Source organism: Juglans microcarpa x Juglans regia, chromosome 4S (genome assembly GCF_004785595.1).
Source record: "Juglans microcarpa x Juglans regia isolate MS1-56 chromosome 4S, Jm3101_v1.0, whole genome shotgun sequence".
Taxonomy (NCBI): Eukaryota; Viridiplantae; Streptophyta; class Magnoliopsida; order Fagales; family Juglandaceae; genus Juglans; species Juglans microcarpa x Juglans regia.
The window spans coordinates 21,652,192-21,665,633 of record NC_054601.1 but is presented as its reverse complement, the minus strand read 5'-3'; the positions used below and the strand labels follow the sequence as shown (position 1 = coordinate 21,665,633).

General features: G+C 29.0%; 1 protein-coding gene across 1 annotated transcript; it reads left to right on the top strand.

Annotated features, from left to right (window-relative positions):
• Positions 1–3,739: 3,739 nt before the first annotated feature.
• LOC121263790 (bZIP transcription factor 44-like) lies at positions 3,740–5,137 on the top strand. The gene has a single exon (XM_041166866.1). The coding sequence runs from the start codon at positions 4,365–4,367 to the stop codon at positions 4,842–4,844; it is 480 nt and encodes a 159-aa protein (XP_041022800.1). The 5' UTR covers positions 3,740–4,364; the 3' UTR covers positions 4,845–5,137.
• Positions 5,138–13,442: the final 8,305 nt, after the last annotated feature.

Sequence of the window (13,442 nt, the reverse complement as noted above, 5' to 3'; positions counted from 1 at the left end):
CAATGATATGTAATATAGGCCGATTGACAATATATGATACGATTAATTATAAACCTGATATGGACACGATACGAAATAAACAGATTATCTTTATAAAAATAGATTTGGATCAAAATGAGTTGACTCAATAAGATACGATTAATAAACATATAAATTGCGGGTCAATCTACGAAACTCGTAATCAACTTGTGTAACACGAATACATTCTATTTTCAAGTTTTATAAATGTTTAGTCTTATATATATATGTTTTTTTTTGTTGAAAATATGTAATATTAATATTAGTATTTAACTACTTAATATCTCAAACTGTTAAGCTTTTTTTGTTAATATGTAATTTTATTTCATATAATATTCATTTAGATATTGATAATAAAATATTTTATGATGAATCCAATTGTGATTGTAATTGATTTATAGTGTCCTTGTATTATATATAAACTTTTACTAATTAGTTTAAAAATAAATATATGTGTCAGCTCAATCCATTTATATGAAACAAGTTAAATGGCTTAAATAGGTCATGTTTAGGTTAATCTAATAAAAGTTAATTATTAAACGGGTTAAGCAAGTCGTATCGTGTTACCCGTTATTTATATGGGTTGTGTTAGGATTTTAGAGTTTGACCCATTTAATCAAGCGGGTTGTGTTTTGGTTGACTTATGTATAATCTAATACTCATGACTTAATATGACATGAACACCACTCGAAAAAAACAAATTGCCACCCCTAATGTAATATTCTCATTTAAATATCATACATATTGAGTCTAAGATATTCTTTAGAGTATTAGAATATTAGTCAGATAATTAAATTTACATCCTCTTGTTAAGATTGGGCTAAACTCTCATAATTAATGAGTCCAATAATTGAAACTATTTAATTGAAATGAGAGGTAAAACAGAATTTGAACCCAAAACTATTAAATTATCAAAAGTGAAAATTATGCTTAACAAAGACTAAATATATATATTTATCTGTTTTATTTATTTATTTATTTAGATAAAATTATGCTCGAATGAATGGTATTAGGCATATTTGAAAGAGATATTACCTAAATCCTCAGCATATGGCATCTAATTAAAGAGTACTAATAATAAAACCGAAAGTTGGAAAGGAATTAGAAAGCAAACAAAACAAAATGATACCTCTTTTTCAGCCATAATTATTAATGGAACGGATCGAATCCACAAATGGCATGCAGAATCTGATGAAATTTGAATTCAATGGCAGCCATCTTCTTTATTTTTGACTTCTTTGTGTTAATAATCTTTTGAATAGTTTGGAATGTGATCAGTTTCACCATCCATCAAATTCAGAATATAATTAAGATTTTCAAATTTTCTTTTAAGATATTTATTCCTTTCCACTTATAAGAATGTGTGAAACCAATTGTCCCCACTCACATACATAGAAGTAAACTCAAGATCAAACTTATATATATTACACTGTGTTAATGAGCCTTTTTGTTTGGATCGAATCTAATTCTGTTCGTGTGCAGCCTAATTGATGATCTGACTCGATAAGAATTCATTGCAATTTTTAAGAAATTTTCAACGAATTTCGGTCATGAAATATTTTTGACCCATTTTAATTTTTGATCTAACCAAACTCGTAATTGGTTAGAATTTATTATATTTTGTATAATATTCTTATATAGCTGCCACACTATATTTATAACTTATAATTTAAAATAAAATTCTCTACAGATCCGTGAATGTGAATATCTTATCGAATCATGTAAATTTTGTGTCTTATAGTATTAATTCCAATTTTATTTTACTTTTTTTTTTCTCTTATAGTCCCCCCAACACACTGATCAGATCTTGAAATGTTTATCATTAATATAAGTAAGGTTTCCAGTTTTGACATTTTGAAAAGTTTTAAAGGGAGATTCTCGTTATTTATTTATTTATTTATTTTTTTAAAAAAAAGCATCATTCTTTTTGGCTAAAATTCATAAAAAGAAAATAAAATTCCTTCTTCACAATGATAGAAAAAGAAACGTGTACCTTTTAGGTATTCTTTGCATTCAAAATTCATATCAATTTATCTCATCTCATCATTACAATTTTATCAAATTCTCACACAAAATATAATAAATAATTTAACTTTTTCAAATCTTAAAATAATTTTTCTAAATTTTCACACAAAATATAATAAATAATTCAACTTTTATTCTACTATTTACAAATTATCTTAATCCATCTCTGAATCCAAATCACTCTTTAGGACGAGTTGGAGCATGCTCACTACTGAGACTACCCTGTGAGTGATTGGAAGTATTATATAAAGAAAAATACTATTTTATCCGATATCTCATATATTTTAATTTTTCTATTTAACAATTAAAAAAATAACTATTAATATATTGATATGTTTTTATATTTTTAAAAATGCTTTAAAATAATAAAAAAATAGAAATAAAACAAAATTGAAAAAAAGAAAAGAAAATGACATTTTAACCTGGCTGAGCGGGCTACTCTCATAATTAAAAGGGACCATTGTTCAGAAGTCTGGCACGAATACATGTGATGTATCGGGTACGAGATGGATCGCATAGATACAGTAGTACAGTACTGATGATATATAGTACGATGACATGTCAGCTAATTTCTGGTTCTCTTTGGTGCTTCTCCAAATACGTACATCGATCTCCAAATACGTATGTAGTTGCAAACCAAGAGGCCGATCAACCACCGCTACTCCAGGACCATTTCATGATGAATCATCAGCATTTATGAATAAGTAGGAAAATACCTTTTTTCACATAGACATTATATAAAAATAATTTTATAAATTAATATAATTTGATATAATTTATCAGATTATAAAATTATTTTTATTATAAAGAAATTTAACAGATCATATTAAAATATATTAATTTATAAAATTATTTTATATAATTTCTTTATGAATATAGCAGTACTCAACTAGTTAAGTCGTTTCCAGTCCCACATTAATCATCAGTGTTATTGAAGTACTATTAGTACTGGTTCATAAAATTTTAAGCATTTTAGTTCTTTAGGAAATTGATCTCTCTTATGGTTGAAAATGATAGGGTTATAATTCTCTTACTACTTATTTATTATTTTTTTTATATTTATTTTTTTTTAATTTTTTATTTTACTTAATAGTTAATGAAGTAATTCTTAGTAAAATTATATATTTTTTTAATTTTTTTCTTAATGATTAAGGATATTAAAAAAATACTTAAAAAATGATAAAAAAAAAATACTATAAGTAGTAAATGAATAGTAAATAGGTAGTAACTCTATCACTACTCATAAATTATGAATAATGATAGGGTTACTACCTTACTATTATCCATCTATTACTTTTTTTTTATTTAATCTTTTTTAATTTTTTTTTACTTAATGATTAAGGAAGTGAGTATTAATAAAGTTATATATTTTTTAATTTTTTTTAATGATTAAGGATGTTAAAAAAATACTTAAAAAAAATAATAAAAAGATAAAAAAACTTGAAATACACTTAAGTAATAGATTGATAGTAATAGAGTAGTAAGCGTATCAATTCCCATAAATTATTATCATGTTTCAATCAATCAAAATGCCACCAACGAAGAACAAACTATATTATATGAAGGCCTAGTAATTAACTCATTCAAAAAAGTAAAAGTAGTGGATCGAGGAAAACATCAATAAATTAAGGACTAAACAATATTATTATTATTGTTATTATTATTATTATTATATATTAGTTTTCTAAGCCATCACTATGTTATTTTATTGATGCAACTGCTTCGTTTTCTGCAATAATTTATTTGCAATGGGTGGTATTTGGTCTATAAATTACGCCAACACCACCCTGCAAATCCTCTTCCATTTCTCCATCTTCTTTCCCCTGTAAACTTTGAGTCTGATCTGTTGCTCCGTCTTTAATTCTGATCCTTTTCAGGTCTTCTCTCCTCTAGATCTAAGGCTCTGAAACTCTGTCACTAGAAAACCATATCCCTCTAGATCGATCACAAGTTTTTTTGATGCAAAAATATGTCTTGTTCTTGATGTTTGGGACTCATGTCTCCGGTTGTTAGTGAAATCCTCCTTTCTGGGTTTATGATCAACTCCACCCTCCGTCGCAGGACCCACTTGGTTCAGTCATTCTCTGTTGTCTTCCTCTACTGGTTTTACGTTTTTTCATGAATTAAACTAGGTCCCCTCTCTACCTAGACCGGAGAACTAGGCCTTCATAATATAATTCCTATATATATTATTAGAGTTATTTTCAAATAATTAGCATCTGGGTTCTTTGCTTTTTTTTTATTACCAAGCATAATCCAGAAAGAAAAATCTTGTTTTTGTTTAGCTTAATATATTTCTGTAGTTCTTCAAAAGATCTGCCATGGCTTCTTCTAGTACTGGAGCTTCCTTAGGGTCCAGCACGCTCCAGAACTCAGGGACGTCTGAGGGCGATCTTCATGATCATGTCATGGATCAAAGAAAGCGGAAAAGGATGCTTTCCAACCGTGAATCGGCGCGTCGATCACGGCAGCGGAAACAGAAGCACCTGGACGATCTGATGACCCAAGTTTGCCAGTTGGCGAAGGAGAACAACCAAATCCTCACAAGCATGAACATGACCTCTCAGGTCTACTTGAACATCGAGGCTGAGAACTCCATTCTGAGGGCTCAGATGGCTGAGCTTAACCAGAGATTAGAGTCTCTGAATGAGATCGTCAATTACGTGAACTCAACAACTGGTCTTTTTGGGACTGGGGACAGTACTCAGACGACCCATGATAATAGCCTCATATTGCAGCCCTGGAGCTCTCCCTATATGAACCATCCCATAACGGCTTCTGCTGATATATTTATGTACTGATGATCATCATCTTGGTCTTCTGAAATCTTGCTTCTTGGTGGGTGTTGCTACTGTTCTTCTTTGTTCCTTGCTGTTCTTCTGTAAGTCTATTGTATGGTTTCTGGTTTCTGGTTTCTGGTTTCTTATAGAACTCAAGGCCAAAACAAAGTGTGAGAGGATGTTGAAAGATCATCAATGTAATTAGCAGAGAGTTGGCATTTGGGTTCTTAATTTGTATGCAATTAATGGGTTAATTAAGTTTGATATTAATCCATTCAATTAATATATAGTATTCAGCTTGAGTTTTATCAATATATTATCTGTTTTTTGTGGCGTACCCTTTCATGAAAGTGATAATTACTTGGAATTTGAAGTTCCAGCTGTTGGATTTGCTTTCCCGTTGATCAGTACATGCATGATGCTACTAAAGATCTGGTATTGATAGATTGGCAGTTTTATGCCCAAAAGGGGTTCAGATCTATTTATTAATCGATAAAATAAAGAGAATTATTATAGACATAAAAAAAATTATATAAAATAAAGTTATAAATTAATATAATTTTATAAAATTTATTAGATTTATTTTATAATAAAAATAATTTTATAATATAATATATCACATTAACCCACATCAATTTATTAATTTATTTTTATAGAATTACTTTCTAAAATATTTTTCTAAAATAAATGGTCTTGTTTTGATTTAGTGGACGGCCTGGCCTGGCCTATAAACTATGATGAAGTTTGGACGTTGGCGTTTATTTGCTGGCATTTATATATATAAGAGGAAAGAAAATCACTTAATAATGAGCTGATGGGACCTGAATTATTGGCAACCAGAATAGGACAAAATCTTCCACCCAACTTGCTAGAACATAAGCCAATTTACTTTCTGCATTGATTGCGGTCTCGTCTGGTGTGTTTTGAGGTCTATATTCGCGAAAATACTCTAGTCAGAGATGAAACACATAAACTAATTTTACAAATTGATGTATTTATTATATTATAAAATTAGTTTTTATAATAAAATAGATTTAACAGATTATAAAATTATATTAATTTATAAAATTATTTTTATATAATTTATAAAAAAATATAAATAATAAAGAAAAAAGCAAACAATTATTTATTCAATATTCAATATTATTAATAATATTAATAATAAATATTATAAATTTCATTTTATTTTATTTCATTTCATCTTCCTATAAATCTTCTATATATTTAAAGTCATCAAATTCATGTCATACAAAAATTCGAAAGAATCCAATTTCCCGCATCATGACTATGGAATTTTGAAAATTTCAACCGGAGATTTTAAAAATTATTTATTAATATTTTAGAACAAGTACACGAAATCTCTTTTATTTTTAAAAATGAGATGAGATGATATAAATTGAGATTAAAATTAAAGAATAAAATAAAATATTATTAGAATATATTTGTTAATATTATTTTTATTTTGTGATTTAAAAAAATTGAATTGTTTATTTTATTTTATATAAAAATTTGATAAAATTGTAATTATAAGATGAAATTAGATAAAAAAAAATTTAAAATTTAAAATTTTATCCCAAAAGCAAACGAGGCGGGCCGAGGTAAGAATTTGCTTTAATCACGTTATAATTAATAATCGTATTTTAGTTTGGCGGAAGAAGCAATGAGGATTCAGAACCGATTTCAATCTGAAAATATAAAATATCAAAGTCAAGTACTATGGGCAACATGTAACGAGCTACACGCAGGCCCGGTCAGACTCTGTGGTATGTACTATGCGTTTTCGGAATAGTTGTACTTGGGTCTTTTTTTTTTTTTTTTTTCACAATTAATTTCAATTTATTTTATTTTATTTTATTTTATTTTATCTAATCATTATACATATTTTTTTAAATTTTTATATAAAATAAAATAAATAATTTAACTTTTTGCAAATTTTAAAATAAAAAAATTATTAAAAAAAAATATTCTAATAATATTTTATTCAACATTTTAACTTTAATATCATCTCATCTCATCTGCGAAAATAAACTAAGCCAAATTCTATTGATTAATGGTTACAAAGATGGATTAGATATGAGATGAAAAATTTATAAATAGTAGTGAAATAATTTGAATTAAAATGTTTTACTGGATTTAATTAGAAAATGAGAGAGAAAAAGTTGAATATTGTTAAAATTTAATTTTTTAATATAATTTTTATTTTAATATTTAAAAAAATTAAATTATTTTTTATGTTTTGTTTGGAAGTTTGTGAAATTTGTAAGAATTAGGTAATTAATAAATGAAAAAGTTAAAGAGTTAAAAATTTGAAATTGAGAGTATTTATATTTTAATGGTATTTAGATGTTAAGATGGGTCAGTTTGAGAGTCGAGACCATCTGTGAAATCAAACGGGACTTAACTTAAATAGGCGACTCCACATTTTTTTGCTAAAATATTGCAGTGAAACTGCCCTGGTTTTTGCCTGGCACATACAAATTTAATTTGTGAGAGATTTAAGACGCCAGTCCCATGCAAATTGAAAGGAATATGAGTATTCAGTATGCTTGAAGTCTTAAAAGTGTGGCTACATCACCAAGAAATTAATTAGTCACTTCATTAGAAATTTATTTATAAGTCTTGTATAATTTTTATATAAAAAAAAGTCGGCTCTATTAAAAAATAAAATAAAATTTTGAATTTTTCACATTTTTTTTATAGTAATTAAATTCACTTTATATATATCATTATTAGGCATTAAAATGCATGCTTTGTAGTAAAATGGAGGGCGGTTCCTTTTTTAGGGTTTTTCTCTCTTGACAGGCATATGAAAATAAAAAATGAAAAATCCTGTCACATTTTGGTCACCCATCGATCTGATTGCTAGCTCTACGAATAAATTAGTTTATTAACAGTAGTGGAAATCTACTTACTTATCCTCAATTAACTTATGTTATACCTGCAAGAAAGAAGTTATACTCGAAGAAGTTGGTAGATGGTGATCTCTCTTCAGTCTGTAAAAGGAAGGGAGAGGATGTTATGCATGTTTTATGAAAGTGTACTGCAACCAACGATGTGTGGCATGAGTCATTGACAAGAATTCAAAAATAGTGTACTAAGGAAGATGACTTACTGCACCTTTGGGAGAAAAATGATGCTGAAACTACCAAAAGCTGAACTAGAAGTAATAGCAACTGCCATGAGGGGTCTGTGGTCAAGAAGAAACCAACTCATCTTTGAAAATTGTTTCAAAAAACTTGGGCAAGTCTTCAGTATTGTAAGGGAGGAGGTAAAAGAGTTTCAAAGGGCTAAAAGCTTAATATGTAGGAACCAACCTAGCCCAGATACTGCAAGGCAAGTGAGGCAAGTAAAGTGGAAGAAACCGAAAGAAAACTGTGTGAAAGCCAACTGGGATGCAACAACTAACCTAATGAAGAGAAGGATGGGAATTGAGATTGTTATAAGAGACGAGAAGGGGAAGTTTTAGCAGCTATTTGTGGCCAGAAAGAATATGTTCAGCAAGCAGTAATAGTAGAGAGTTTATTCCTGTGGAGAGTTATGGAGATTTGCATTGACCTTAACTTTAGCAGGGTTGTCTTCAAAGATGATGCTCAGATCATTCTCAAGGCCATTAATGAAGAAAATAAAGACTTTCCAAATTATTGGATGGTGATTGAAGATGCTTACGAACATGATAGACTGGAATGTACAATTTGTGCATAGAAACTCTAATGAGGCAGCTCATATATAATGACAACAATTATTATCAATAAATACAAAATGATACGGTTTGATTCAAAAAATTTACTTATGTTATTTTAATATCCCAAAAAGTAGTATTGCCCCAATATACTAGCTAGCAAGTTGTCCGTATTATCGCCTGTTAGTTTGATTAGAGTTGATTTGAATTTAGAGATGAGATAAAATAATTTTAGATGAAAGATAAAAGTTGAAAAAAATATTGTTAGAATATTATTTTTAAATATTATTATTATTATTTTTTAATTTAAAAAAGTTAAATTGAGACTTGAAAAAGTTGAATTGTTTATTATATGTTGTGTGGAAATTTGAAAAAATTATAATGACGAGATAAGATGAGATATAACATTTTCTAAATCTAAATGGTGCGTAAAACATCCATGAATTAATAACCAATTAGTCAGAAAAGGAGTGTCCATAGTTTAATTTGCAAATTAATTAATTAATTAATCAGAATTATAGAAGTGGTTAGAAATAAAAATCAGGCTACTTCATCAACATGTTTAACACGTGATTTCAAGAAGTGGGTTTGCGGAAAAAAGAGTAATGGTTTGATGACCAAAAAGAAGCTTTGAAAATCTCAACCCATGCATGCACCTTAATATTCTGTGCCTGTGAAGTGATCACTTCCTTCGACGTTTACCTGATCATGGTTGCAAAGGTATTGAAAAGAAAAAAGAGAGAATAAAGAAAGAGAGAGAATATATATATATATACACACACTAGGTTAAAGTAACGTGTAAATCACGTTTGCTTAGTTAAATCAAATAGTTGTTTTACAAAAATGATATTTTTTTTACAAAATTTGTAAAAATAGTTGATGGTATATATAGCTTAAAAGATATTTCTTCAATTTTTTTACAAGTAATATAATTAATAGAATATTATAAATAAATTTTAACAAACAAATTAACTACTACGATCAATACTTTAACAAGATGATTGAGTTTACATCATCAAGATGATGGTATTTAATGGCGTATTTTGGGCCGAATGAGATTTATTTCCCCTTTTGTCTATGTATTTTGGCTTTATATTATATTTTGTTGGATAAATATATAACCACTTTGAGGATATTTTACTGTTGTGGTTCTGTTTATAAAATTCTGGTACTTATGATTACTAAGTTGTGAAATTTATTTTCTTATTTTAATGTATTTTTTTTTATTGGACTCTTCTTTTTCGCACTGAGTTTGTTTTAGTGTGTTTTATTCCCTTTTAGCCCCAACCCATTGGGATTTGAAGCTAAGGCCCTAGCTTGTAGTCCAGTCCTCCCTTTCTCTCTAAATGGGCCATAGCCCATAGGGCTTTATTTCTTTTCCTCTTGCGTGCCGTCTGCTGCTGCTTCTTCTTCTTCTTCTTTTTCAGTTTCATCTTTCTTCTGAAATCTCGATCCTTATCTTCCTCGACTTCGGCCTCAACTATGGTCTCGCCATGGATTATCTGTAGACTCTGAAAACGAAGGTTTGCATCATCGAAAGCGGCCCAGCAGCCCAGCGGCCCACACCGCAGTCATATATGTGTCACGGGCAGAGCTGAAGCCCTTCCTCTTCGAGGGTTGGATGGCTAACAACATCGCCCTCGGTGGCAGTCAATCCCACCATTTTAGCAGCCAAATTATGACCGAGACCGTCAACAAGGTTGATTTCTCCACCACCCCTTTCAAAATTTTCGCCCATTCTAAGACTGCCATTGCCAAATTCGTCATCGTTGCAACCAGTGTCGTCGCCAAGCAAGCTATAGCAGGTCAATAAAACATATTATGATTATTTGATTTTTGTTTGTTTTGATAAATGTACGTATGTATGCATTATCCAATGGGAGGTATAAGAGTTACCTGCACAGGGCAGTGGTGAATAGGGAAAAGGAGAGGAGATAATTGGTTTTCTCCACTTTCACTATGCCGTGTGTGATGGTGCAGCTAGGGGTGTAAATTCAAACAGAAAAATCGGTCCGGACTGGACCGATTTTCCTGGTTTTGAACGAATCGATCCGGTCCGGGATTGGTTCTTAGAATGTGAAAACCAGCCGGTTTCAGTTTTAGGATTTTTCTGACTGGACCGGATCGGTTGATAAAAAATATATATATAAAATAATATTTGTATTATTGTATATATAAGTTTTATACAAAATATTATATATATATATTAATATATATAAATTTTATATATTATGTATATATAAATTTTTATGTGAAATTTGTGTATATAATATATATAATTATATATATTGATATATGAAACAATTTCTTATTATAATTTATAAATTATTACATAAAATGTTAATACTAAATCAATAAAAGTTTATAACTAATACTAATATTAAATATGTAGTTTATAACTAATACTAATATATAACTTATAACTATACCAATAGTCTAATATTAATATTATTATATAGTGTAATATATTAATAAAAGTATAAAACAGTTTTTTTAAATCAATTTTTTTTTTTATAAACAAATTTTTAATGATAAATTGTGAAACTTACATTTTAAAAAAACCAAAAAATCGGATTGGACCGGACTGGAAACCGGTAAAACCGGAAGTACCGGTTTAGAAGGGTAATCGGTGTGTAATCGATTTTGAAAAATATAAAATCGGTATATATCGGTTCGGTCCTAGATTTTGTTCAAAATTGAACCAGACTGGACTGATTACACCCTTAAATACAGCCTCCATTTTCAAGAAGTCGGTGGTGTTGGAGGCCTACGGGGACAGATAACCAAAATAAACTTTTGGAAGGGTTGAAGGTGAATAAGTATTGTGTTGGATCAGAAGTTAACGGGAAAACAATGGAGTCTACTGGAAAACAAGAAAATTAAAAAAAATAAATTAAAAAATTTATTGTAACAGATAGATAACGATTTATTATAATAAAATAGATATATATTGATATAAAAGAATCAATTTCAATCTGAAACCAACAAAATGAATAAACTATTGTTTACCATTTACACACAATTTAACACTGGTCGAGAATCAGATCATTCAAGCTAGCCAGCTCTACCATGCATGCATGATGATCTAGCTATAGCCTATAACTGCACATACGTACGGATCTTGATCATCAAACTCAACTTAATTAATACATATATCTTGAATAGCTTGCATCTCTGCCAATCATCTTTTATATTAATTTATATATCCATATAATAGTATGTATCGTATATTTTTCCTCATTTATACTTTACCGCGCGTTCTTTTAAACCCTTAGGCAATATTTACATGAGCTAAAAATAAAACATAAACCAAAAGAGATCTCGAAGAATTTCTTTCAAAGTTTCGTGGTGCATCATGTCATATATATTAAAACAGAAACTCTTTGAATCGGCAATTCCTTTGTCATGCAGTTAACAGCCACAAGTAAAATGCTGACACATCAGCAACCCACACAAAAGTTACATGAGCGCATCATATGTTAATAAAAGAAAAATTAGAGAAAACGTGTGTGAGCCTAGAAACAACTATTAAGAGTGGTTTGGATTCAGAGATGAATTGAGACAGATTGAGATGGTTTGTGAACAGTAGAATAAAAATTAAATTATTTATTATATTTTGTATGAGAATTTAGAAAAGTTCTTTTGAGATTTGAAAAAGTTAAATTTTTTATTATATTTTGTGTGAAAATTTGAAAAAATTGTAATGATTAGATAAAATAAATTGAGGTAGATTGAGGTGAGTTTTGTTAGGTTTTGAATGGCACTAACCCAACACTAAACAAACACTGTAAAATGACACTAATCCTTCACTACTAGAAAATTGGTTATTTACGACCAATTACTCAATAAAATGACTATTTATAAAAAATTGATCACAAATACTCGTTTTCTTGCAGTGCTTGTATTTGAGAGGTGGTTGATTTTTAATTTAGTAGATCTACTGTCCAGCCAGTTCAAGAAATAATGGGAATATTTTTTTAAATAATAATCATGCATGAGATAAACGAAGATGATGATGAGTTAAGAAAGAAAAGATTCCCATGTTGCAGGCCACTACAATTGTGGGAAACTTTTAATTTTTAGTCAGGCATGTGATCATGGAAACATGGACGTACGTAAGAGATCAGAAGCTTTGCTGCCTCTTAATTAATCGGTTAATTTAACACGTGACAGTCAAAAGGAATCGAAAGTGAAGGGTATTAATTTAATGCTTTAAACAAGCTGGCAGACTTCAACTTTGAGCACCGAAGAAAGAAAGAAATCATGCTGCATATATATATATTAAATTGCATGTATGTCTTCCAATATCATAGTAGAATATATTTGGAGTTGGAAATTGTTCACAGCATCATATATATATATATATATATATATATATATATATATATAAAAGAAATTTATAGAATAAAACCAGTTTTACAAGAGATAATTATTAATTTCTTATAAACATACCTAAGACATTATCTCGAGCTAATGTGAGATTATTTCTCAATACCCTCCCTCACGTGCAGACTAATATTTTTTTTTATCCTTATCAAGGAGTAAATAGTGTGGATCCCCATTTGTCCTGTGACAGACTCTGATATCATGAAAAAATTTATGAACCTAACTCATCTCATAAAATCAGTTCTACAAGAGATGATTACTCATTTCTTATAAATATGTCTAAGGGCCGAGACCTTATCCAGAGGTACTATGAGATTATTCCTCGATAAGGTATATTTAGGCAGACTATAATAATTAATATATATATATATATATATATATATATATATATGTATATTGGTTTGTGTGCGTGTGTGTGTAAAACTCCACAACAATCCGCACAGACAATGTTGACTATAGTATATAGATTAGGATCCTCAAGAGTTTATAGCAAAATTCTAAGATTTAGAAAAAGATAAAAGATATCGATCGACTACTTAGAATATTTATGTTGC